Source organism: Heloderma suspectum, chromosome 10 (assembly GCF_057233095.1).
Source record: "Heloderma suspectum isolate Gila_16-S chromosome 10, 16-S_ref, whole genome shotgun sequence".
NCBI classification, from domain to species: Eukaryota; Metazoa; Chordata; class Lepidosauria; order Squamata; family Helodermatidae; genus Heloderma; species Heloderma suspectum.
The window spans coordinates 27,281,977-27,304,842 of record NC_139467.1 but is presented as its reverse complement, the minus strand read 5'-3'; the positions used below and the strand labels follow the sequence as shown (position 1 = coordinate 27,304,842).

Here is a 22,866-nt window from a genome sequence, read left to right as displayed (position 1 = left end):
CCAAAGTGCTGAAACCCCTCCCCCAAATGGGTTCAGCACCTTGAATGACTCCTTTAGAGTTCTGACTGGTTCTGACTGAAACCCAGAGTGGATTCACAGCCCCACTGAACATAAGAACATAAGAAGAGCCCTGCTGGATCAGACCAAGGGTCCATCTAGTCCAGCATCCTCTTCACACAGTGGCCAACCAGCTGTCGACTGGGAACCCACAAGCAGGGCATGAGCGCAACTGCACCCTCCCACCCGTGTTCCCCATCAGCTGGTGTACATAGGTTCACTGCCTCTGGTACTGGAGGTAGCACATAGCCATCAGGACTGGTAGCCACTGTTAGCCTTCTCCTCCAGGAATTTGTCCAACCCCCTTTTAAAGCCATCCAAACTGGTGGCCATCACTACTTCCTGTGGTAGTGAATTCCATCTTTTGCCTAAGCGCTGTGTGAAGAAGTCCTTCCTTTTATCTGTCCTGAATCTCCCACCAATCAGCTTCATAGGCGGACACAGGGTTCTAGTATCTTCAGAGAGGGTGCCTCCTGAAATAGGAGGGACCAGCCTCCACTGTTCAGGTGTAGTGGAAAGATGCAGTTACATGGAATGGGAGGGGGAGCTATCTTCTATTTAATCTCAGGCAGCAAAGTGTCTTGGGCCAGGGCTCCTCCCCCCTATGTTAAAGTGCAGAGTTGCTGACTGGCTGCTGATGGAGTCTGGGCAGGAGACATTACAGCAAATGTGAGCAGCTGGAGAGCAGAGCCTGCTGCCATGATGCGACCTGCCCCACATGCCCAGAACAAATCTCTGAGAATGAGATTTACACACACACACACACACACACACACACATTCATCCTATGCTTAGGGCATCAAGTGGGGGCCAGCGGTAAATGTACAGTGGAAGGTTGGCTGGATGTAGATTGTTCACCATGTACAGAGATGCCATTTTCATTATCAACCCCATGGCAACCTTACCTTTTACTTTGCTATAAGAACGGGAGAGTTTATGCATCCCCCATGGCACATCGAGTTGGTTAAAATCCACTCCCACAAGGCCTTGCTCAATTCTGGAGGAGCTCGTGCGGAGTGCAGCATTTTGGCTGTTGTCAGGAGCTGCCCCTTTTCAGCATGCAACTCCTTAGCTGAGGGAACTGCAGTGGCTGCATATTTGCTACTGAGTCAGGTTTAAGGTTTTGCTGCTGGTGTAGAAATCTCTAAATGACTTGGGAGCAGGACTCCCTCCCCAACCTGCCCAGTCACTGTGGTCTGTGGAGGGCATATGGACCTATGGCCTGATTGGAGTCCACTCAGAGAAGGGCCTTCAATGTGGTGGCCCCCTTTCTTTGGAACTCCCTGTCAATGGAGGTCAGGCAGGTGCCAATACTGTTGTTTCCAGCACCTCCTGAAAACATCTTTATTTCAGGAAGCCTCCCATGACTGTCCAGCCACAGTTTTTGTTGGTATTCTGTTTTTTCTTTAAATACTATTTTTTAACACTGAATTTTATCCTTTTATCTTCTTATCTTCTTATATTTTATTGTGCACCACTCCAGAAGCTGTCTAGATGTAGAACAGTATATAAATGTTATAAATAAAACAAACAAACAAATAAAACTTGTATTTGGGCTTGAGCTAGCCCTGCCACATGGGACATCTCTCTGGCAGTGTCATTTTCTGCCAGGAACGCTTGGCTCTGCGGTGGAGATGTTCTGTATGATTGGGTTGAGTCACACAATAAAGCAAGTGGAGATCTCATAACCCACCATGCAGAAGCATTTTCTCACAGCCTCCACATGGGGTGAATATATTGCATGAATAATTGTGAGTAAAGCAACTTCAACTGATCTCTTAACAACCCTCACGGACAGGCACAATGTGATAATTAAGGCCCTGAGGTCACTTTTGCCGGGCCACCCACCAGCCCTTTGAGAAATATCCTGTTAGAAACTTTATGATTTTAATTAGCTTCCCGACACCTAGAAATCCATTGAGTGCAGCTTTCTCCATTAGGATAACTGAAGGAGGACAGGGATTCTGTTCCCTTAATAGCTGTGTGGAAGAGGAAGTCACATGCAGAGTGAGAAAAGCGGTACCCATGGAAATTTCCACCATCAGATAATTATGCTGCCCTGTCTGAGCCATTGTCATTACACCTCTATGATCAGGGGAAATTCACACTCCGTGAAAATATTTTGAATTCCTTGATATTCTTAAAGGTGCAGTATACTCGGGTAACTATACTGGGGATATATGAAGGCCTCTTTGGAGCCCTTTCAAACAACTGGGGAAACAGGTCTTTACAGAGTCATATTACCCGAGCCTGTCGGGAAAAGTGGACTTTGGGTTTGCTAGGCAATTCTAATGTGCTTTGTCCTTTGGTCCCAACTATCTAAAGGTCTGCCAGGTGGGGGGAATCTTGATACCTTCTGAGATGCCTCTTCCTTCTGTATAATAAAAGGCCATTCTAGCCCATGTCTTCCCCTTATTTATTCCTTAAAAAGAAAGGAAGAAGAAGCTTACCCAGAAATTCTGTTTATAAAATCCTCAAAGAAACGTCCACATGAATCCATGCAAGTGGGACCAACTAGAACATATTGAATTAAGGCGAGCTCCTTTTCAAGGTTCCAGCCAGCCAGCTAGCCATACTCTTTTCAAGGCTATTCCATTCCATCCCCTTTCACCCCCTTTCCATTTTTCTCCTTCCAGTAGTCAGTCAGCATGGCCATAGAGCATCCTCAGTCCTCATTGGGCTGTTGTTTTTTCCTCCTTCCCTTTCTCTAAACTTATTTTTCTACTTCTGCAAACCTTGTGGTTCCCTGAGACTACTGATATTTCTCTCTCATGCATGGGTGGTGCAATTTTGGCTATGTAAGGATCTACAGGTGGAGAATGAATTTGCTAGGGATGTACGAAAGTCCCTTACCTTTGACGAAATTTGCTTCGCGGTGGGGGGGAGGCGCTCTGTCCCTCCCCCTGAAATTCTGGCCAGGGGGGAGGTGCCCCGTCCCTCCCCGCTGAAATTCTGGCCAGGGGGGGAGGCGCCCCGACCCTCCCACCGCGAATCCCGGCCGGCCGGGAACGCAAACGGCGGCGGCTGTAGCTGCCGCCGTTTGCATCCCTGCAGTCAGCTGTGATAGGCTACGTAAATGTTTATGTAGTCTATCACGGCTGAGTGAAAAAACAACAACAACAACTGCACGTATGCAAATGGCGGTGCCCATGGGCGCCGCCATTTGCATTCCTTATTTTGGCATGTGTATTCTACATAACCATTTACGTAGACTACGGTGAAAATAAGGGGAACGCAAATAGCGTAGATGCTACGCTATTTGCGTTCCCCTTATTTTCGCCATAGTCTACGTAAACGTTTACGTAGACTAGACATGCCAAAATAAGGAACGCAAATGGCGGCACCCATGGGCGCCGCCATTTGCGTACGCGCGGTTTTTGTTTTTCACTCAGCCATGATAGGCTACATAAACATTTATGTAGCCTATCACAGTATTTTTTAAAAATCTAGCCGTGATAGGCTACGTAAATGTTTACGTAGCCTATCACATTTTTTTTTTTTAACTTGGAAATGGCAGCGACGGCAGCCGGTCGGAAGACCGGCCCCTGCTGCCGCTGCCGCCGCACCGCCGCTGAACCATCAGCGGAGCCGCCGCCGCCAGGGACATTCGCACAAGGTAAGTCCCATCCCGGGGTGTGGCGGGGGGGGTGGCAGAGCGTTTCGCCACCGATTTCGGGGGGCTGAATGCGCTGGCGTTCGGCCTCCCCGAGATTCGTGGCAAAATTCTCTGACATCCCTAGAATTCGGTATTAGTATATAGCAAGGGTGGGCCACATGTGGCCCTCCTGCTGTTTTGGCCTGCACCTCCCACCAGCCTTAGACAGCATGGCCACTGGTGAGGGTGATGGGAGTTGTAGTCCAAAACATTGGGAGGGCCACATGTTGCCCACCACTGGTGTATGGGATGTGGTTTGAGCTCATAACAAATTCTGACATGCTAAAAGGTTGGGGAAGGGTGCTTTAATCTGGGGTAAAAATGTTCCAAAAAAAATAAATAACAGAAGGTGATGATAAGAATAGCCTCTTGTACTTGAAGCAAGACAGGATTAGTCTTTGAGGTCTTTCCTGAAGGAGGCCCTATGAATTTGAGACAGCTGCATTCTCACCCCCCAGCTGAAAAGCACCCCTAGCAAGATTGAGTCTGTAATTTGTTGCCCTCACCGCTGAGGCAGGATATCATCTCTCTGAGGTCCCCTGCAGTAGTTTAATTTTAGTCTCATCCTTGGCTGGTATTCCAAGAAGGAAATATCCATCATTCATAAGTGAGACCCTGGCAGATTGGCCCATGCAAAGGATGGCTTTCAAAAGACATCTCTTGGCTGCAATTCAAGATGAAGGCGCAGGCAAAAAGCAACATTGTTGGGAATGGTGTTTTTGGACTGAGTAGTCCCAGCCTCATTAGCACATTAATAATTTCACAGGAGGAGAGAAGAAGGTGGAGGGGGGGAGAGAAAAAAGAAATGGACATGTCAGTAAGCAATGTGACTGGATTCCACTTTATAGAGCTTTTCTTTTCAAAATGGTGGGTGTTGGCTCTGAGGTCTCAGGGCCAGCCCTCCCATGAAGTGGGGTGAATCCCTCACCCCAAATGGTAGAGCAGAAGGAACAGTGAATTCTGTGTTTTCCCACCAGGAGGGCTCCCCACTGCCAAATGACTGGGTCAATGTGATGGCACTGCTGTCAGGGTGGAAACTGAGCCCATAGAGCCCCAGAGCAGTTCTGATTCTGAGGAAGAACAGCAATCCCTGGGCGAGGAGCTCACTCATCTCTCACAAGCACAGCAGCTGGCAGAGATTCCTCCTGCCAGCATTCCTGGGATAGATAGTGACCCTGGCAGTGAGAGAGCGCTGGAGGGGGGCTTGCTGGACACTCGGCGCAGACGCAGGGAGCGACATCAGATGGAGGGCGCCGAAAGGAGGCGTTCTGCTCGTTTGGTGCTCAAACAACGGTCGCGTCCCGAGGACCCAAGGGAAAGAGGGAGGATCTCTCCCTAGCCCATAAGTTCAGAGTCTTCCTGTGGTTCCCCTTCAAACAGGGACCAACTGCCTTACCTGGAGCTTAGGCTGCTGTGCTATCTTTCCCCAGTGCTGTTCCTTGCTTAGTCGCTAGTGATTAGTATTTGAAAGAGTCATAAAGTAATAAAGGAATAAAGCCTTGGAAAGAATCCTTGTCATCTGTATCCTGAGTAGGCTATTGGAGGGGACTGCAAGAGGCAGCTAGGGCGCTCCTGACAGCTGCAGTGGGTGCTCCAGAGAGTCCCCCTGGCCCTTCTCACCCCACAGAGCCAAGCATTTGGTTCCAGGCAGCTCTCGGAAGAGCTACGCCAGTTGCTTTCTCTGGCCAATGCAGCTCTCCAGCCAGCCCACCAACCTGCCCTCTTGCTCACTCAGAGGGGGTCCTCAGAGTGAGCCAAAGGGTGGGTGGTGTCAACTGCAGGCTGTGCAGGCTGGTGGGTCCGATTTCAGTAGGGTTGTGATTCCATTCTGTGTTTTAGTCAGAATCAGCCGGAATGCTAAAGGAGCTATCCAAGGTGTTGGACCCCATCTCCCAACTAGGCTCAGCACCTTGGATAGCAACTTTAGAGTTCTGGCTGGTTCTGAGTGAAACCCAGAATGGAATCACAGCCCCACTGAAATCGGACCCGCCATCCTCCACTGACCGTGGGTGATAACAGTGCGTGTGTGGGGGTCACCACAGTGACAGTGATGACTGAGGTGTTGATTTCCGTTGCAGCTGTGATGGCAGCTATTGGGGTGCTGCAGTAGTGCCTGTTCTCCCACCTCAGGCGGCGGGAAACCTCTGCGCCACCGTCCTGAGGCTGTGATCCTTAGAGGGGAATGGGAACATGGAAGATGGTGGTGAATAAACTGACACCCTCAAGAGCCTTTCCTCACCAGTGCGAGCTGCTGCGTGGTACAATGGATATAGTGTTGAGATTAGGGATGTATGGACTGTGTAAAATCCGCTCCGTCTGTGTTTCATGGATTGTCAGGTGCCTTTTGTTCTGTCTTCTGCCCACAGATGCAGATATGTTTTTCTTTTCCTCATGCGGAAAAATACATAAATAATTATATAAGTATTTATGTCAAGTATTTGCATAATTTACCTTAGGACATTTAGTGTATTGTCCCCCATTCCATTCAGCATTTCCTCAGCAGAAACTTATGTATTTTCCTACAAATTTAAATGCGTAAATTTCAGGAAAGGAAAAAGGAAATCATCCGAAAGTCCAAGGAGTCCACGCGGCCTGCAGGAGTCTCTCCGCAGTGGATTCCACAGGTCGGATTCTTAGAAATCCAAGCTCATTTTAGTCCATCTCGAATTTCTCCAGCATCCCTAGTTGAGCTTGGAGCTGGACGCCCTGGATTTAAGTTCCCATATCAGTAGTATATTCCTTGGGTGGCCCTGAGCACTTGGTCACTCTCTCTTATCATAGGAATGTAAGAAGAACCCTGCTGGATCATACCCAGAGTTGAACTATTCCAGGATCCTGTTTCCTGAGAATGGCCAACGAGATGCCCCCAAGATTTTCACAAGCAGGGCGGAAGGGAAATAGCTCTCTCCCATTGTTGCTCCTTTGTGACTAGTATTGAGAGGTGCTATCCCTCTGGTCCTGGAGGTAGCATATAGCCATCATGACTAGTAGCCAATGACTAGCTGCATCCACAGTCCCCATTCTATAAATTTAGTAATGGTATCCATCTATGTCACAGGATTTTTGTGACGATAAATAGGTCCTTTTTTGTTGTTGTACCTCAATGAGGAATGCTCCTCCCCAAACATATTGGCATGTTTTACTGTTGTTTTTAGCCACTAGCTGTATTTCCTAAGCCTTTGGGAGGTTTTAATTATGGACATCCCCGTAGTAACCTATGGCTGCAAGAGCTGGACCATAAGGAAGGCTGAGTGAAGGAAGATAGATGCTTTTGAACTGTGGTGCTGGAGGAAAATTCTGAGAGTGCCTTGGACTGCAAGAAGATCAAACCAGTCCATACTCCAGGAAATAAAGCCAGACTGCTCACTTGAGGGAAGGATATTAAAGGCAAAACTGAAGTACTTTGGCCACATAATGAGAAGACAGGATATCCTGGAGAAGATGCTGATGCTAGGGAAACTGGAAGGCAAAAGGAAGAGGGGCCAACCAAGGGCAAGATGGATGGATGATATTCTGGAGGTGATGGACTCGACCTTGGGGGAGCTGGGGGTGGCGACAGCCAACAGGAAGCTCTGGCGTGGGCTGGTCCATGAAGTCACGAAGAGTTGGAAGCAACTGAATGAATAAACAACAAAACAAATTATGGACAGGTGTTGAGGTTTTTTTTTTTTAAAAAAACTACTTAGTGCTGTTGCTGTTGTTGTTTAGAATGAGTAAATTTATATTTTTATTTATTTGTTTGTTTGCTGTTTCAACCATCATGGCCATACCAACTAAGAATACAACTGCATACATACACATACATACACCAACTCTATCCATTAAACATAATAATTCTATAAAATGCATTGATATATAAGCTCTAGGCAAGAGTAAAAATTAAAACCAATGTCTCTATTAGAAGTTTAGAATTTAAAAAGCCACATACTTTTATATTGTGATTAGGTTTTCATCTTAGTTGCTGTCTATAGTGATCATATGGGTTCAGTGTGTTTGCTACACTTGGTGCACCTTCATGGAGAAGGCTGATCTGGCCACTTTAACAAAGAGACTAGGTAGGGATGCTGGAGAATTCGAGATGGACTAAAATGAGCTTGGATTTCTAAGACTCTGACCTGTGGAATCCTCTGTGAAGCGACCCTCTTAGGCCGCGCAGAGTCTATGAACTTTCGGATGATTTTTTTTTTTTTAACTTTCCTGAAATGGATGCATATACATCTGTGGAAAAATATGTAAGTTTCTGCTGAGGAAATGTTGAATGCAATGGGAGACAATACGCTAAACGTTATGTACTAAAGTAAATTATGTAAATACTTATGTAAATACTTACTTGATTATTTGTGTATTGTTCCGCATGACAAAAAATAATAATATTCACATCTGCCTGTGGACGGACGACAGAACAAAAGGCACCTGACAATCCACAAAACACAGATGGGGTGAATTTTACACAGTCCGTACATCCCTAAGTCTAGGTTCATCCAGGTTGTACAATTTCAGCACTCACTATGAGGACCTGCTTTTGAAGAATGTTTGGATATTACATCTGGTTCAGAATGCTGCTTGCCAGGCTGTTGATGGGAGCACGTTATTTGGGGCATGTGATTCCACTGTCATCTTGTCTGCACTGGCTTCCGGTATGTTTCCGAGCCCCATTCAAAGTGCTGGTTGTTACCTTTAAAGTCTAATACTGTTTGGACCAAAGTTATCCAAGGAACCACTTGTGCATGCATGATTCTGCTCACCTGTGAAGAACTTCTGGGGAAGCTTTGCACTGCATCCCACCCCCACCTAAGTGCACATAGGGAGCATGTGGCACAGAGCCTTCTGGGTAGTGATGCCCAAGCTCTGGAATTCCTTCCCTTGGGAATAGGATGCCCACTTATGCATCATCTAAAAAGAAGAAATGGATCACCAAAAAAGAGTACACAGATTTGCATAAAGTTTACATATACGTGCATTGGGAAATCATTCATATAATTTATTTAGAAATACAATACCATGCTCACCATAGTGGGGAAGACTGTGATTGATTGATTTAGGGTGCAATCCTATGCATGTGTAGAGAGAAAAAGTCCTTCAACTCTTATGGCTTAGACTGGACAGCCCTTCAAACTGTCCATGGACACTCTACTTGGGCAGCCTACTTGCCTCCTCTCCTCTCAGCCTTCAGAAAGATTGCTATTCATTTTAGACCTGTTTTTGATATTGTCTGATCCTCAGAGTAACTGTTTGTAATGTTGCATTTAATATTTTCGTTATTGCTTTAATGAATTCTTTTTATTTAGATTATGATTGTTTTTATCATGTTTTGTGAGACACATTCAGGGCCTATATATAAATACAAATAAATAAATAAATAAATAAATAAATAAATTGCCGCAGTCTTGCTTGGCTGTGCCATCTCTCTCTCTCTCTCTCTTGAATTAAAGAACATCATATCTTGGATGAAGGATTTCAATGTTGGCTTGGAAAACTGGCAAGTCCAACCTTTTCCTCTCATCTCTGTCCCTACTATTTCCCTCTCACTCTGCCACCCATCCACCCCATATAGGGCTCCAAGTAGCTGATAAAATTAGCAAGATAAGTGACACTGCATGAACTCAACCCAAAGGTGAATAAATGTGAAAGCAGATGCTGTTAAGGAATGATGTAGGATGTCTCTGTCTCTGTCTCTCTCCCTCCCCCACTTGTGATTCTATTTTATGATTAGATTTGGGCTCTAGATTTTGAGCCTCTGACAGGACTGAAGATGTGTCGCTTCCTGTTCTGCAGGCTATATTAGAACTGGAACGTACTGGCCGTATCGGGGCCCTATAGAATTTGTGACAGTAATTCTCGTGTCATCCAGTAGAAGGCAGAGAAGGTGCACATGTTTATTTGCATGCGGTTGATCACACTCTGGTTTAATTGCTGTGTTTTCTTTCTGCCGGAGCTGGAATATGTCTGGGGAGGAATCTTAGAAAAAGACGATCATGTGGCTTCGTGTAAATTAAATGAGTAAATGCAATTAAAAATTAAAGGGCTGCTGTCAAGAAAACAATTCTAGATTTAAATAAATTGGGCCATTCTTCTTACTTACAGGATCCAGGACTATTAAGACAGATAGCATGTTAACAAGAAAAATCTCATTTTGTTTTTGTTCACTGCATTTTTGGGTTTCTTTGTCAGGGGATTTAGGGTCAAACTACATGTTACATTCATCATGTTGCATGCATCCAGCCCCTCTTCTTGTATTTACACTAGCATAAATATGAGTGTCCTGATCTGGATCTGGATCAATGCATGCCAGCAGGGGTCCCCCTCAGCTGTTTGGTTCCTGGAAGTCCATCCCCACTAATGGAAGCGTCTCCCCTTTTTTAACCCCCTTGTGTTTGGGGGGGTGCTTAGAATTTGGGGGACTAGGTGACTGAGGGGCAAAGGTTTAAAACTCCCCTCCTGGCACAGGCAGTTCTGATCTGGATCAGGGCTGTGAACACTTACTCTAGAGCAGGGGTGTAGAACCTCAGGCCTGGGGGCCAAAACCAGCCCTCCAGGGGTCTCAATTTAGTCTTCTGGTGCTCATCAGAAAGCTCCAACCCCTTTTCCCTAGTTACCAACTGTTTGGTGGCTTCCTGGCTTTTGTGCAGTTTTCCTGCCATTCAGGAAGGTTGAAATATCTCTCCTAAAACTTATTTACTGGCAGTGAGAGCTTTTAAATAGGAATGGTGTAGACACCCGATTCTGTCTGGGAATCTGGTGGAACCCCCCCCTTCCTGCACCCTGAGCCCCGCTCACTGAGCCCCTGCCCCCACTTGCCCCCTGCCAATGCTCGGCAAGCAGCCTGCACTCACCCGGTGGCCTCATTGAGCTCCATGGTTGCCATTATTGGAAAAATAAAATAGTGATTGCAAAAATGCACATATTTGTATATGAGCAAAAATGCACATTTTTCGAATGCACATACTTGCGTGTGTGAAAATGCACTTTTTGTGAATGCACGTATTTGCATATGCACAAAAATGCACATTTCATGCATGCAGAAATATGCCCATTTTGCGATCGCCATTATGTTTTTCAAAAATCGTGACTGCGGAGCTTGACGAGACCACCGGGGTGAGTGCGAGCTGCTCACCAAGCACAGGGACTTCCAAGTCGAGGAAGGGGCTGGGCGGGCCCCCAGAGAACCCAGACCGGGTGGGTTTGCACATCCCTCAGAGCAAACATGCTGGTATTTTGGGCATTTTGGACCCCACCCCTTTTTTCTTTGGCCACACCTATCATATCCCCATTGGAAGAATCCTCCAAGGAGGAAGAGTTAGAGGGCCCAATGGAGGACGATGCCCAGGCCTTGCCCGGACTTGTGCTGTGACAGGGGCCTGAGCTTGTGGAAGAGCATGCTGAGGTCCCAGCCTCTCGGGAAGAGTGGTATCTGCCTCAGAGGAGGAGGCTGACTGCCCCCCGCCCCAAGTCCCAGGGAACAATGGCGCCAGAGGAGGCAGGCCCAACTCAGAGAACCTTGATGATGTGCCAAGCTGCAGCAGAGATCTGCTCGGGAGGACAAGGGCTCCTCATGAGTAGATGGCCCTCCTCATGAGGAGGACTCTCTGCAGTTGAAGTGAATGACTGCAGCTGGGGACTTGGGTGGGGCTCTGTCAGTTTGAGGATAAACAGCCCAGTAGAAGCTTCCAGGAGTTGCTGGGAATGATGTCTTTTTTTTTACTCTGGCTTCAGCTTGCTATCCTGCCTTCTGCTTGGCCCTGTTCTCTGTGACTGTGGCTTGTGTTTCTCTCTCTCCCTAGCTCATTTTGTCTATACTGCTTGGTTTTGCTATTTGCTACTTCAGAGCTAGCTAGGACTGTTCATGGTCTCTGCTCAGCTTGTCCTTCTGTTGTGCCTTCAGCTACTGACTTGCCAGACCCTGGTCCAGCCTCAACACCTGGGGTGTGGGTGGGGATTAGGACACCACCCACCACTCCATTTCACTTCTCTGAAATGGAATTTGGCCCTTGGGCTGAAAGATGTTTTACACCCCTGCTCAAGAGTAAAAGCAAAGGGAGGGGGAAGCTGCTTGCTTCACGCAACACGTAGTTTGACCCCAATGGATGTGCCTTTTGGAATGTTGCAGTTTCTGATTGGATCACGTTGCTATCATTTTGGGGACAGATGGGCATGTCATATATATGGGTTATAATTGGGAGTGAATCCTTTTTGCAGTTTTATTGCTCATCTTGCAAGAGGAAAATAGTTTAGTGCAAGGATTATCTCAGATATGCGTGAACCCTCTTGGAGAGATTGTCTGGAGGTTTGGGGTTCAGTACCACCAGTATGCCGATGATGCACAACTCTAACTCTCCTTTGCATCTCAATCCAAGGAAGCTATTCTGGCCCTGAATCGGTGTTGGTTGTCTGTCATGCACTGGATGAAGGTGAGCAATTCAGAGCTTTATCTGGACTAGACAGATTCGTCTGTCAAAAGGCGGATGAAGGAATAGGGATTCAACCTGCGCTGGAGAGGTTACATTCCCCCTGAAGACTCTGGCTCACAGTTTGGGTGTAGTCCTGGATCCAGATCTGAAACTGGATGTCCAGGTTTTGACTATGGTCAGGAGTGCCTTTGCACAGCTAAGGCTAGTGTACCAACTGTGCCCTTTCCTAGGTATGTCTGATATGGACATAGTCGCACTTGGGGATGCTGGAGAAATTCGAGATGGACTAAAATGAGCTCGGATTTCTAAGAATCTGACCTGCAGAATCCACTGCGCAGTGACCTTCTCAGGCCGCATGGAGTCCATGGACTTCTAGGGCAGACATGCTCTAGACTCCATGCTTCCAGACAGCAGTGGATGCATGAAGGCATAAAGTGGAGTGGAGCAGGAGATACGGAAAGCTCTGTGATTTCTTTCTTTCTGTACCACCCAATAGCCAAAGCTATCAGGATGGTTCACAAAAATTATGGTTGGAATGGTGTTGTGGGAGGGTGAGCGAGTAGCCAGTCCAGCCCCAAACTGAGCTGCTGCCCTGCAAACCCTGTTTGTTCTGCTAATGGCCTCTGAACAGCCTAACAGCCTGCTGCACACAGTTTACAGTGAGCAGCAGCAACTATGTGTTAAATTATTCGAGGTAGCGGAACTGGAAATTAAATGGTTTAAATCCAGGTGGAGATAGGAGTGTTGAGGCATTAATGACTGAAGGGAAGCAGCCAGCTTCCATTTTTCAGGGAAGTTGTAAATAATTATCATGGTCTATTTGGCTACGATGCAAATAGCAACAGTACTGATGATATGGCACTGTGTGTGAGTGTGCAACAGAGTGTGCAACATAGTGTGTGTGTGTGTGAGAGAGAGAGAGAGAGAAAATGAGATTCACGTGCCAGTGTCCAGAATTATTATTATTATTATTATTATTATTATTATTATTCATATACCACTTCTCATTGAACAAACCCCCGAACACAGAACCAGGATGGCATGTGTGTTTGAGTCCATTGCACGATAGATGTAAATTCAATTGTAGCTCTCAACAAGGACATAGCTATGTTTCACATAATATTCCAATTTAGGCTGTAGGTGAGAGGCAACAATTAATGGGGCACAGCTATAAGTGATTATACTTTAAAAAAAGGAGGAGACCAAAATGGCAACTTATTTGTTTTGGTTTATATCTGCTTCATTGGTTCTTTTTGTATTCCCCCACCCTTTTATGATGGTTTTACAAGCCACCTTGTAGCCCCGCATGGCCAATCAGATAGACTTGTGCTTATGAAGCTGTTAATGATGGCTTTGGTACGTATAGTAAAAGCCATCTGTTTGGATTCCAAAGTTACCTCTTCTGTTGCCATCATCTAGCTTCCTCTAAGCTGTATTCCAACTACTGTGCAAACAGAGATTTCTAAGGGCTAACTAGACTGCTTAAGTCAAGGGCATCAGCTTACATCTTTTGGAGGCCCAAACTCTCTACCCAATACATTTCCAAGAGCCATAACCATAATTTCTCACCCCAGAGATCACCATGTTTGATGTGGAGGAGGCCTAAGAGAAGGACCAGTGTTTATCTTTCTAAAATAGCCCTTGGTAGAATCATAGAATGGTAGGGTTGGAAGGGGCCTATAAGACCATCGAGTTCTGCCCCCTGCTGAATGCAGGAATCCAAGTCAGAGCATCCCTGACAGATGGCTGTCCAGCCTCATCTTGAATGTCTCCAGTTTGGAGAGCCCATGGGGTACCCCATCAGAAACCCCAGAGGAGGGGTAGAGGAGCTGGGTCCACTCCAGATTATCTCTAGGGGGATAATCAGACAAAGCACACTACTATTGTAGACAAGGCTAATTGACAAAAGAGATGCAGCCCACTTTCTTGGACCCAACAACTGGCCACACTGTTTATTTGCTATAATGACCCCAGAGGCTGAGCTACCAGAGGTGAGAAAAGAGGAGGCTCCAGGCCCAAGCACCACTGAAGAATTAGAGACCCTCAAGGTTGATATACCAGAGAATGCTGAACCCAACCCCCCTGAGCCTGGACCAACTCCCAGAAGCCCTTGCCAGCATGGCCAATGGACAGAAATGCTGGGAGTTGATGTCCAAAACATTTGGAGAGCTACTTTCCGAAGCATCTGGAGATCTACCCTATATTACACTACAACATAAACTCAATTACAGTTTGTTTAAAAACATATCAAAATTTAAATGGGACAGAACAAGACATATCAGGTCAGTAAACAATATCCAGTATCAATAGCAACATATACACCAACCTAAATAATTTGGTGTCACCAGCAAACTTAGCTAACTCACTGCTTACTCCTAATTTGAGATCATTTATGAACAAGTTAAAAACAAAAACAAAATCATTGGCCCCAATAAATATCTCTGTGGAACTCTGTTTACATCCCTCCATTGGGAGAATTTATCACTTATTCCTACTCTCTGCTTTCTGTTCTTTAACCAGTTAGTGATCCATGACAGGACCTCTCCTCTTATTTCATGACTGCTAAGCACGCTCAGGAATCTTTGATGAGGGAGATTGTCAAAAGCCTTTTGGAAAGTCCAAGTAAGAAATGTCTGCTGGATCATTGCCAATGTGATGTAGAAGCCTACCATGCAGGAGGTACAACCAATCTTGCAAAGGCTATGCTTTGAATTGGGCCAGTCTTATCGCCTTGACAATTGGGGGAGACATTTCTTTCAGTCCAATAACCAAAGAGAGGAGTAAACCTAAGCAATTTCCCCCTGCTAATAAAAGGGTGAAGTATCAGTCCAGGTCTTTAATGTCTTTCCAGGCTGATGTAGTTAAACCCTGGAGATGACAGAGCAAATTATTGCAAATTATAAACACTAGCAAATTATTTGCCTGGAGAAGCCTGACTGCATATTAGGGAAGTTGGAGCAATCCTCCACAGACCCCAATGAGACTGGATTCTATTGAATCCAGCCCCCCAAAGTCCACGGAGGATTGGATTGCTTACCTGCACTTCCAGGAGGAATCCTCTCTGGATGGATCCTCCCCACTGGTTGGCTTCGGAGTGGATTGACTGAGGATGCAAATGGCATCCCGGACGCCATTTGCGGCCGTAAAGGCCTTAGTTTAAGGTAAATACAGCCATTTATGGCTGCATTTATCTTAAACTTCGGAGCCGGCTGGCAGCTCTGCAGAATTGCTGCGGAGTGGAGCCAGCCGGCGAGGATTCCGGGGGGAGGGACAGATCGCCTCCCCCCAAGGGCAGATTCCCCAGTGGAGCAGCAGGTAGGGAATCTGCCCATCCCTACTGCATATCAGTCGGAAGCAGGGGGAAATAGCTATCAACTGTACTGTAGCTATCCAGTTCTGATACAGAACATGATTTCCTAAGCTGAGCATATGCTCAGAAGCAGCCTTGTTTCTCAGTTCTATCCCCACTTTCCCAAGCCACTCTTTTGCACCTGGCTCCAGTTGCTTGACCTTGGGGTTCTAGTGAAAAAGGACTGCCTCTTCTCATATGTCCTGAGATCATCATCTGAGGCTCTGCTCCAAGTGCCCTCACATACTGAGATTCAGTGGGTGACTACTTGTGAGCAGGCCTTTTCTGTGGTGGCCTCCAAATTGTGGAATGCTCCCTCTAGAGAGGTCTGCCGAGCACCTACTTGGGGAGCAATCCATTGGGGATAGTCTCCTCTGTGCTCCAGCTGCTCTGCATTTGTGGCTAGATGGTTGATTTCAGCTGTCTAGCTGCAGGACATCAGTGCATGGGGTGGGGAGGCCAGACAACACATAGGCAGTGTCGTACCAACACTTCTGCACTCCCCACCACCTGGAATGCCCCCTTTTTGACCTGCTCTGTGCTGCTCTTCCAAGCATGGAGTGCGGGGATGATCCGTGCTGCCTGTGAGGTGGCGGGGGAGGGGGTGGGGAGGCGGTTCCAGAAACCAAGCAATCCTATGGCTGTCTAGCCGCTGTCTAGCAGCCATAGGATTGTGCCCTTCGTTTTTGGCGCCAGGCAAATACCTTTATATTCCTCCAGGCCTTTTAAGAGAAAGTTTAATTTCTCTTTGTTTTGTTTTTAATGATAAGTTTAATACTGTTTTTTTTAATGGTCTTTTCCTATGCTTTAGCTGCTTGGATATTTATCTCTTCTTTTAAAATTATTTTAAATTATCGGTCCTGCTTAAAACACATTCGAAGTAAAGAAAAAAAGTTTTTATTCATAGGTGTTATTGTATTTGTTTTATTATGTATGTTGGCCTGGGAGCTTTGGCTATAGGGCAACTCATTAATTAATTAATGATTAATGTTTGTGGAGGAAAATCAAATTTAACAGAAGGTTTAACTTAATTGTGTTTATTCAAACATTCAAAGTGTTACATCTTTTATCTTTATAAAACTTCCTTAAATGTAATGTTCTTGGTGTAAACTCCAGGGCAGCCACTGTAGCATCCTTGTTCTGGTCTATCGGCAACTTGGGTCTTTAGGTTTGCCAATGAGTGTGCATGACTCTGGCAACATAGATCCCTTCATGATGTGCTTACAGGCCGTATATTACAGGCAAATCATTGTAGTTTGGCCTGCACTTGTCTTTATAAAGGTGTACATAAATGTTAATGTTATTTTGTTAAATTTAACAGCTAGAGACTTCCTTTCTGAGCAAGAACTAAATTTTGACTGGGTTACTCTTAACTGGAGGTGTCTCTTAATCCTTTCATGATTTGTTTACAGCCTGTATGTTACTGGCATATCACTGTACTTTGGCCTGTGCCTGTGTTTATAAAGATGCACAGAGACTTTTTTGTGTTCATATTTCATTTTGCTCAAATTTGCAATTAATTTTATTTGATTACTTGACATTTTTGATATTAAAAATAAAACTTTATAGTACATTGTTATAGACGATAGCCTAATTCTTTAGAAAAAGCTTTATGGACATAAACTCCTGCCTTTAATTATAGTGAAAACCATTGTTGATCATGGAATCTGCATGTCAAGAGATTTCCATTGAAGTATGTTTCATGAGAATCGGTCAACAGGAAGGCAGTCAAAAAAAGGATGACCAACTAACTCCTGACTTTGATTTTTTTAATACACACGCATACTTCATTTTTAACTAATTAATTAAGTCCTGCAAGCCCAAAGTCTGCCAGACCCTGTGCAAAGGTGTGTATCAGATGTGTCTTGTACTCAGCGGTGCTTGACATGGGGGAGAAAAAGTAGAGTTATCATGGATCTGTCTGAAAAGGTTGTTGTTCCAAGCAGATTTCATGCAAGCAACACTCAAGGCAAAATCTCTGATCCCTGCATTGCTGGATATGAACAATCAGTGTTCTCATTCTCTCTCTACATTGTAGGCTCCTACCTGATGGTCAACTCCTCCCAGCATGCTCAAGGGCAGAAAGCGCATATCCTCTTCCAGACACTGAGTGAGAATGACACCCACTGCCTCCAGTTCAGTTACTTCATGTACAGCCGTGATGGGCACAGCCCTGGGACTCTGAATGTCTATGTGAAGGTGAATGGGGGCCCACTGGGCAGTGTGGTGTGGAACATCTCTGGCTCTCATGGGCGGCAGTGGCACCAAGTTGAACTGGCAGTCAGCATGTTTTGGCCCAATGAATACCAGGTGAGCCCAGAATTGCCTTTCTAGAGAAAAGCTAATGGGAGATTGGTGCTGGGTTTTTGTTCTCTGGGGATCTGGTTCTTGAATAAAAGTACTGTGATAGAGAGAGGTGGAAATACATCAGAAAAGGTAACGAAGACAGGGTGAGAAAGAGACAGATACATGTGTTTGAGAGCACGCGCTAGCAAGAGAGAACTAGGGATGTACGAAAGTCACTTACCTGGTCTCGCAGCTTGCTTTGTGGTGGGGGGAGGCGCTTCGCTTCTCCCCCCAAAGTTCAGGTGAGGGGGGAAGCCGTCCCACCTCGCCTGGCCGAAATTCAGGCCGGGGAGAAGCGCCCCGTCTCCCCGGCCACGAACTACGAAAGTAAAAAAAAAAAAAAAGACCCTGTGATAGGCTACGTGACGATTAACGTAGCCTATCACGGCTGACTTTGGAGATCTAGCCGTGATAGGCTACGTTAATCGTTACATAGCCTATCACGGGGTTGTTGTTGTTTTTTACTTCAGCTGTAATGGCGGCGGCGGCAGCCGGTCGAAAGACCGGCTGCCGCCCCCACCGAAAGCCCGCCGAACCACCGCCGGGACCCGCCGCCGGGAGGGACATTCGGCTACGGTAAGTCCCATCCCGGGGGGGGTGGCGGAGAATTTCACCGCCGATTTCGGGGGGCCGAATGCATTGGCGCTCGGCCCCCCAAAGTTTCGGGGAGAAATTCTCCGCCATCCCTAGAGAGAACAAAGGCAGAGGACCACAACTTTAAAGAGCAGATGAGCCTATGTTAGGGAGCATGGCTGATGGTTCTTATTCAATATTCTCTTCCTTGCACAACACAGCGGGGCCTTGGAGATGACTCTAGAGCCACATTGTGGAGAATCGTCATTCTCTCTATTTCCAGAGTTCAGATGTGAGTGCTGTTGCAGTGCAGCCAAAATGCCACCACCCATGTGCAAGAGAGGAGGTATCAGCAGTCATGGCCGAACCAGGAGGTCGGCAGAAGTACAAAAAAGTAAAGAAAAAGAAGTGCTCCCCCCAACAGCAATCCAATGTTTGCTGTTATTGCTAGTGTCTATTGATCGTATTAATTTGTTTTTAATTGTATGGAATTCTATTCCATTAGCCATCTTGAGGGGGCTTTTGCCATTCAAGTCAGCTTAGACAATTTTAATAATAATAATAATAATAATAATAATAATGGATTTGTCTGTCTGTCAGTGCCATAGTGCCATGAAACCTAGACACCTCAAAGTTGGCATGCATACTAAGGGGCCCCTAAGGATGTGCACCTCAGGGTTATTTGTTTTTAAAATCACATCAATTAATTTAAATGTGTATGTTTGAAGCCTGCAGTGCCATCTTCAGTCACTAGGTGGCAGACCTCCTTAACCAGTGTATAGCTTTGCAGTTGACATAGTTTGAAGCCGGAGGGGAATAGTTTGCTTATTATACAGCTATTCCTTCCCCTGCTGTTTGTCAGCCCCCTTAGGGGAATGAAGTGGAGGCTGTAGGTGTACCTCATGCCAGGGGCCATGCCTAGGGGTGCCAGTGGCATGGCTTTACTCATACGGGGCATGTACAATGTGTCCAGCTCCCACAGATGCACAACTTTGCTTGAACCTTTTGCTGTAAGGGCTATCTGAACCTGTGCAAAACCAGGTCTGTTTGCTAGTAAATAAATAAATGGTCATGCGTGCCAGATGGCCTCATCTGAACCCCCCCCCCGATCCTCCATATTAGAATGCCCTAACATGGCATTCATCTGACTCCTCTTCAGGTCCTGTTTGAGGCTGTGATCTCCACTGAACGACGAGGCTATCTAGGATTGGACGACATTCTGCTCTTGAATTATCCCTGCTGTAAGTATTCCTATACTGTAATCACCATTTCCATCCTCACGTAGGCCATTGGCCTGCCACAGGTTACTACCAAGTGCACATTCCTTTAATCAGCTGGTGGCTGGGACTCTGTGAGTTGCCACTAACAATATTAATAACCTTCTGCTAGGAAATGGCCATTGGGAAGATGTCCTAATGAATGCAGTGGAAGGGTGGAATACGGGGATGTATGAGAATTTCGTTTCAGTTTTGTAAATCACTCAGAAATGCCACGTTCACAACTCATAATGTGAACGGGAGCGCATTTTCTCCAAAAATGTTTGCAAATTCCTGAGCTTGCCTTCACGTTCACGAAATGTGTACTTGAAAAAATGAGTAACTTTCTCAAAATGCACACATTTTTTATCAGACGCATCCAGACAAGATCAGGCACATCCAGCCCTTTGCTCGTTCGTACTTTTACACCATTTGCACTCGTAAAGCACTTCTATGTAAGTTGCATCCGTAAAGTACTCGCTTCTATGTAAATGATGGCCATGAAGCACTTTACGGCCACAATTTACGTAGAAGTGAGTGCTTTACAGCCGCAAATGGCATAAAATACACAGATTACAGCCATAATTTTCCCATGATAGGCTAATGGCAGCCACCATCGGTATATCTTGCCTTTTTTAAAGCTGGAAAGATGCCCTCTGGAATCCGGAGGGTGAGCACTTAAGGGTGGCTGGTCTGATGCAGACTCTGCAGGTCAGATTTTTGGGAAGCTGGCCTCATTGGAGTCTGCCTTGGCTTCCTCTGCCATGCTATACATTAATTTTATTAACACATTTTTTAAAAGTGTATTTAAACTAGCCACCTATATTTTGGGGAGGGGAAAAAAAAGTGGGCATAGGGCTCCCAATCTGCTCCCAATCTGGATCAGGGTCCTGTACCAGTTTTCTGCTGAAAATCCCCCCTGGCTATTTGCCCCCAAAGGTGCTGCTTGCAATTAGGGGAGGGGAGGGGAGGAATTTTAATCAGGAATCTGGTTTCCCTGTCTGGTTTGGGAGCATGTTTGGATCAAGGCTCTGTTTTCCTTCACAATAAAAGTAGCCAGTGTAAGCTTCCTTTATTTATTTTTTTAAGTGCAACTATCATCATGGGTTGTTGGATGTAGACTTTGTCATGCTTAGAATTAGGGTTGTGCAGGGAGCCCCGATCTGACTCAGAAGCCGCTTGGTGGCTTTGGAGGTGGGCCCGATTTAGCTCGATTCGTCCCACCGACCTGACTCGGCCCTGAACCCGAAGCAGGTTTTGGTCATCCGAATCCCACTTCAGCTCCCCACCCCGATACCCCCACACAACCCCCCAGCTCCTTACCTTGGCTGCTGCCTTCTCTTCTTCCTCCTCTGCCTCCTCTGAACTATGTATTTGGATGGCCCCAGACTTAGTCATGCCTAGGTTAAGACGACTGAAACCAGTGGGGCAAGTCAGTCATGATTTCAGTGGCTCTGCATTCTAAGTAGGGCTGTGCACCGCTTCGACCCGAAGCCCGAACCCTGAGTCGAAGCAGGCCGCTTCGGGCCATTTCAGGATCTTCCCAAGGCAAAGCGGAGGGGGCATGAAGTGACCTGAAGTGGGTCAGGGGCTCTCCGAAGCGCTCGGTGTGCTTCAGAGCTTTGGCATCCTGGCCAAACCACGCTGACACCTCCAGCTCCTTACCTGAGGTGCCTCACAGGAGTCGCTGCCACTGTCACTGCTGCCATTGCCACCACTATCACTGCTGCTGCCACCATCATTACTGCCCACCGCTTCTGAGCCCTGGCCCTGTGCTGGCTCTTTTTGGTGGGAGTTGCCATTTTAAAAATGGTGACTCCCTGCAACAGGAACTGGCGCATGTCCAGGGCTCAGGAGCTGGTGGTGGCAGGCAGTGATGGTGGCAGCAGCAGCAGTGATAGTGGTGGCTGAAGTGGCCTGCTTTGACTCGGGGTTCGGGCCTCGAGTGGAAGTGGTTCACAGCCCTACTTAGAATGCAGAGCCACTGAAATTATGACTGTCTTGCCCCATTGGTTTCAGTCGTCTTAACCTAAGCATGACTAAGCCTGGGGCCATTCAAATACGTAGTTTAGCCATTAGAAAGAAGGGCCGCACCCAGGCTGTGGAAGTCCCCATTGAGTGAGACCAAGCTGGCTCCCTCTCTAGTGACCTTCTGTTGGCAGGCAAATCTGTTTTTATTCAAGCTGGCATGTAAGCTGGTGTGTTGAGTTAGGTGCTGTTTTTATTCTATTGTGTTTTTAATGTATTCATTTTATTGTTTTAATCATTTTTTAGTTCCTAGGATTGTAAACTGTCTTGAGTGCCATTTTCTTGGTAGAAAGGCAGGGTATGAATTAAATCAAATTGGATCAATCAATAATAGAGGTGCAGTGGTTAGAGCCACTCGATGAGTGAGAAGATAGTTATCCAGGGGCTAGCAAAGTGGAGCTCTAAGCTCTTTCCCCGCCTTCTGAATGCCACAGAAATGCAAGCATACCTGAATCCTACAATAACAAACATGTATGCAAATGAAACATATTTGCATATGCTTGGTTGTTTTGCATATTAATTATATGCTTCCAAGATAGAAATTCTCAAATAATTTGGAGCTGTTCTACAAGGAATATTATAAAAATAAAAAGAGGGGTGGGGAGTTAAAGGGCTTGCCATTGAAGCCACATGATCCAGCCACCTCACTGAAGCTAAGCAGGTCTGGGGCTGGTTGGTGACCTCATGGGAGCCCGCTTGGCAATCTACTTTCAAATCAAATCTCAAGAGGAAAAGTGGGATACGATTGCAATTTAAAAATACGAAGCCATCAAATATGGTGAGTTGGCCAACAGGGGTGAAGCTGTGAGGCATGGAGTAACGGTCATGGTTCCTCTCTCATGGACAACTGGGTGCATGTAGGTTGGAGGTAGGACCTCTTGCTTCATTACATATACACACATATGTATGGACACACGTGTGTGTGCGCCTCCTTGCATGCATACACATGCATATACAGGTACACTCACTTTCTGCATGTTGATTGTCTGAAAAAAAAGGTTAATGTCTCATGTCTGTTAAGTGGTACATGAAATGCAAGGCCTTACATTCTATTTGGATGTTTGTTTGTTTATTTATTTTATTTAAAGCATTTGTATCCTGCCCTATATCATTAAGATCTCAGGGCAGCGCACAGATAAAATCAATTTAAACCGTATAAAACAATAAATAATTTGAACACCTAAAAACATATTA

General features: G+C 46.1%; 1 protein-coding gene across 1 annotated transcript in view; it reads left to right on the top strand.

Annotated features, from left to right (window-relative positions):
• Positions 1 to 22,866, top strand: part of PTPRU (protein tyrosine phosphatase receptor type U) — a 622,411-nt gene that overhangs the window by 261,377 nt on the left and 338,168 nt on the right. Inside the window, exons 3-4 of the mRNA XM_084815602.1 lie at positions 17,508 to 17,779; positions 19,548 to 19,629. Coding sequence (XP_084671728.1) covers positions 17,508 to 17,779; positions 19,548 to 19,629 — 354 coding nt within the window. The remainder of the gene's footprint in view (positions 1 to 17,507; positions 17,780 to 19,547; positions 19,630 to 22,866) is intronic.